The sequence below is a fragment of the Gekko japonicus genome, unplaced genomic scaffold, assembly GCF_001447785.1.
Source record: "Gekko japonicus isolate JY-2015 unplaced genomic scaffold, Gekko_japonicus_V1.1 scaffold3300, whole genome shotgun sequence".
Taxonomy (NCBI): domain Eukaryota; kingdom Metazoa; phylum Chordata; class Lepidosauria; order Squamata; family Gekkonidae; genus Gekko; species Gekko japonicus.
The window spans coordinates 72,333-77,085 of record NW_015160936.1 but is presented as its reverse complement, the minus strand read 5'-3'; the positions used below and the strand labels follow the sequence as shown (position 1 = coordinate 77,085).

At 43.4% G+C, this 4,753-nt stretch overlaps 1 protein-coding gene across 1 annotated transcript in view; it reads left to right on the top strand.

The window, feature by feature from the left end:
* Positions 1–995: 995 nt before the first annotated feature.
* LSM1 (LSM1 homolog, mRNA degradation associated) overlaps positions 996–4,753 on the top strand; it is a 16,473-nt gene continuing 12,715 nt past the window's right edge. Inside the window, exons 1-2 of the mRNA XM_015425060.1 lie at positions 996–999; positions 2,834–2,902. Coding sequence (XP_015280546.1) covers positions 996–999; positions 2,834–2,902 — 73 coding nt within the window. The remainder of the gene's footprint in view (positions 1,000–2,833; positions 2,903–4,753) is intronic.

The window sequence follows — 4,753 nt, the reverse complement described above, 5'->3', positions numbered from 1 at the left end:
GGGGGGGGGGAATTAGAAAAACGAGCTGCTTGTTTTCTCTCACATGTGGTGTTTTAATGAGCCTTTGTTTAGTTCCCACAAAGCCGTTAAGCAGCATTGCTAGCAGTGTACTAAGGAGTTAGATTGCTGTGGGCACAACAGTAAATTGGTTTGCTTCCTAGTACTGGTGGAGGGTGACAGTTTCCCTTTTCAAAAGAAGGGGAAGAGCTTTTATGGATGAACTGGTTTGCCACGCTGAAGCTTGCTTTCACACTTCTGCTATTAATTCTTTCATCTGAAATTTGCAGTTACCCTTCGTCTACAGCCTTGTGTGATAGGTTAAGGCTGAAAATGGGGTTGAGCCCAAGATCGTCTAGTAAGCTTTATGGCCAAGTGGTGATTTGAACCCAGGTCTCCTTGCTACAACACTGTAATCCTAATACTGTATTGCCTCAGGTGTATTTGAATGCCTATACCATAGGGTTAATTTTGGGATAGGGTCTGTTGGAGTAGGGTTGGCAGTTCTTTGCAATTTGATATGTGATGGTGGGTGATGCTTTTCATGACAAGTGGATAAACATTTTAATATTGCAAGCCAAGTCACTCTACCAGGCACAGCAAAAGGGGCCAGTTGAAAAGTAGGTAACCTTTGCTATAGCTGTTGATTCATACTGTGATAAATTAGTCTTGTGGCAGCATAAAGACTAATGAATTGATTGTGCATAATACCACAATAAATTATGTAGCTTTTCGGGTACCATGAGTTGTGCTAGAAAATTGATCATAAGTTTTCTATTAGTTGTCCATTTATTCATACGGTGTTCAGAAGGCTAATGCAACCTAAATTTTGGGAAGAGGCACCCCTTCCCCAAACCATCTTGCAACGCAAAATTGCGGACAGTGGTTTTTCCATTGTCATATGTCACCAAATAGGATCTCTCCTCCATAAATAGAGCTGGGAGTATGGGTGGGTCTGTTTCATCAGATGTATAACATGGGCAGGGGTGGTAGTAGAGATGGGTAAATGTCAATTTGAACATTGTGAGAAATCAGTGCCTTTGGTGCTAGCTTTTAATGCCAGTATTCAGCCCTGGAACTTGCAATGTGTAATAACAGTACCTCTGAACATGTGTAAAATGCTCCCCACCCCACAGTCCCTTTCTTCTCTGTAGTGTTTCTTGTCGCTTAGACCCAAATTAAAATTTCATTTTAACAGAGGTATCATTAGATAAAATTCTGTTTGATCTCCCCAGCCTACCATATATGACCGTTCTAATGCCAGGCTTGACTAGGAATAGAGAAGTCAGAGTTTTGTGGTTGGGACAGAAGGATTTGGATAATAAAAGTAGCTGGTGTGCTACAGTGGTTGGAACATCAAATTGGGAACATTTGATTTCAGGTCCTTACTCTGTCATGATCTTTACCTTGAGCTACTCACATTTGCTTTACACTAACTAATCTTGCAGGCAGGCCTGGACAGCTTTTCAATGCTTATTTGCCTGGGTGACTAAATGTTGGTTCACTAGTGGCAGTGGCCATGGTGTAGGGAGAAGAGCTATAGGCAGATAGTAAGGAGCGGGCTCCAAAGTTTTAGCCAGTAGCTCCTAGATCAGGACTGTGTTTGTCCAGGCCTGCTTGCAGATCTGTTAGGATACATGATGAGGGTAGAGATCATCACCCTGAGCTCCTTGGATGAAGGGTCAGATAACGTTAACTAAACCTTGTGCATCTAGCTCCCACCAGTAGCGGCTATGGATCTGGCTATGGATGTTGTACCTTACAGGTGAATACTGACGAAGCTCTTGCTGGCTAGTAAGCCAGCAGCAGCTGAGTTCCAGCTGAACTAAGTCTGGCTTCCTTTCCTTGCAGTACTATCAAACTGTGACTTGAAGGGCAAGAGCCAAAGGGGCTCTTAGACCTTGTAACTTGCAGCCGGCATCCTTTGGATAAGAATACTTATCAATATACAGAATACAGAGTCTTAACCCCTTTTTTGTTTGGTGTATTTACACTGTAATTTATCTTTTTGTTAGTTGCTTTGGGCTCCTTTGGGGAATAAAGCAGGATTTAAATTCTTCAGTAGTTATTGGCAGTGCACCAGTGATGTTTGATTTGTGTGTATGGTGTTAGTGGTTTTAATACTTTTTCATGTGTTACAATAACATAGCCTGTGACAACAATTACTGTACCATGAGCATGTAATTGTGCTCAGCAGAGAGATCCTCCATTGTAGGGACAAGTCAGAATGGCTGTATATGTGATTCTGTTTCCATTTCTGTTCCTCTGGTGAATATCCCTGTAGGTCCACTATATGGATTTCAGCGGTCCTATGTGTCTGGCATTTAAAGTTATATAGAAGATCAGGTGCAAATTGGCTTGCAGCATTCCAGTACCATTTAGAGTGTGTGCCTCCAAGATGCCTAAAAAGATAGAACATTTTGTGCATTCAGTGGAGAGTCCCCCCCCAACACCTCCTGCTTCTAAATCTCACTGACTGTCTCAGAGAGGGTTGGAAGCTGCCACATAGAACTCTTCTTTCATGCCTTAATCAAGTTGAGCTGAAACTCTGCTCCCCCTTTAATCTTTTGCATAGTTAATTTTCATTTACAGAGAGCTTTTGAAGGTTTCCCTCAAGTCATTTTGGGAAACAGTGTTCAGCTGAACCAGCAGGAGGAGACACAAGCCTGTAATATCTTGGCTGGAGACGTGTTTGGTTTGGGAAGCTCTGAACTGGAGACCCGTTTTGGAAAACCCCATCACCACCACCACTAAAAAACTGTCTACTTGGTGCAGGTTGTCTTTGAGCTGATTTGTAGGTGACCTGACTACTAATCTGGATTTTTCTCCCTCCTAGAGAAACATTTGGTCCTCCTCCGAGACGGCAGAACGCTGATAGGATATTTACGAAGCATCGATCAGTTTGGTATGCTTACCTTGCTTTTTTGTTTGTTTATTTCGGTTGATGCAGAGGTCACTGAGCGAGTCCGGCAATGTTTGACAACATCCCAGGATCCAAAGAAAGCAGATATATGCTTGGGGTTGAAGGTATTAGTATCCCTGTCCTGGTTACAGCTGTGAAGGCTGGGGCAAAATCAGAGGTGGATCCAGTTAGCTTTTGCACTGATGAGAAAGGAAGGAGGCAGCATAGCCTCAAAAAGGCCATCCTGAGAATCCTGGGATCTGCAGGTGCAAAAGCCATGTGGGAGGAAGGGTGTAATGTGGAGGAGAATTGAGTGAGATTGGAAAAGCTGGTTGGATCCCAACAGCTGTGAAGGCTGGGGCAAAATCAGAGGTGGATCCAGTTAGCTTTTGCACTGATGAGAAAGGAAGGAGGCAGCATAGCCTCAAAAAGGCCATGCTGAGAATCCTGGGACCTGCAGGTGCAAAAGCCATGTAGGAGGAAGGCTGTAATGTGGAGGAGAATTGAGTGAAATTGGAGAAGCTGGTTGGATCCCGCCTGAGATGTCTCCCTTCCATTTGTGCATGCTATTATCTTCTCCCCTTCTGGTCTCTCTTTGGATCCTGGTCCAAATCTTCTCCCTGCTCTTAAGTAAGCCATTCATATTCTAATTCATGGGCAGGGTTTTATCCATCATTTGTGGGCATGTGCTGTTCATGGCGGATTTCCTGGGTGGGGGTGGGAGAGTGGTGGAGGAACTAGATTAAGGCAGGCTAGATGATGACACTATTATGTAGACCTAAATCAAATCTAATTGCTTTTGTCTCTGCACAGTTTTGCGTTCAAGCGAATGGTTGTTTGAAACATTTGGCTGCACGCTAATGCTTTTGGCTGCTCAAGATGAATGCAAACTGGGGAAACTGCCATGTTTGTAATATGACTTGGAAAGAAAAGAGTCAGGTGCATAGGTATCTTGGAGACATACCCAACTGGGTTTGTTAAATATTTGGGAGTCTTGACCATAGTTCCCTCTAAGCTGAGTTGGTGTGAGCCAGCTCACAGATTTTTAGCTTCCGGCTCACACATTTTTATTTTAGCTCAGGAAGGATGGCTCCAAAGCAAACTGATTTATGCAGCAGCCAAATCGCTGGCTCACAACTTTAATGCCAGTAGCTCACAAAGTAGAATTTTTGCTCACAATACTCCACAGCTTAGAGGGAACATTGGTCTTGACGTGCTTGGAAACTGGGCAGGATGTTTTTATATGAGCCAGGTTGAGGTTCTCTGGACCGGACTCACCCTCCCTGCCACCACATGACAGCTATAGGAAGCTGGCTTCCGCAAGCACTGCAGGGCCCAATTCGGATCAAAAAATGGCTTGGGGGGCTGAAGCCCCTTCTCCACACCATGTTGCCATGCTGAATTGATCCCTGAGGCACTGGGGAAGTAAGTTATTCACAGCTGCCTTGTGGCTTCAGGAAAGGTGAGTTGTGTCAGGGGAACATCAGTTTGACTCCTGCAAAAATGATCTGGCTAGTTTGGTCCTAACTCCTTGCAAAGGTAGAAAGTCTCCTGGTTCTTCTTGGTGAATTACATTAGTGGACTTTCAGCCTGGCCTGAAATCACACAGTTATGTTTGATTCAGTACTAATGAATATCTAGGAAATGTGATTTCCTTTTCCTCCCCCCCCAATAATTTTTTTATTGATTATTTAGTCTGTTACATTGAGAGTTTATATTTATTTACATTTTCTCCCCTCCCTCCCTCCCTGCTAATTAATATCTAGGAAATGTGATTTCCTTCCCCCCCCCAATAATTTTTTTATTGATTATTTAGTCTGTTACATTGAGAGTTTATATTTATTTACATTTTCT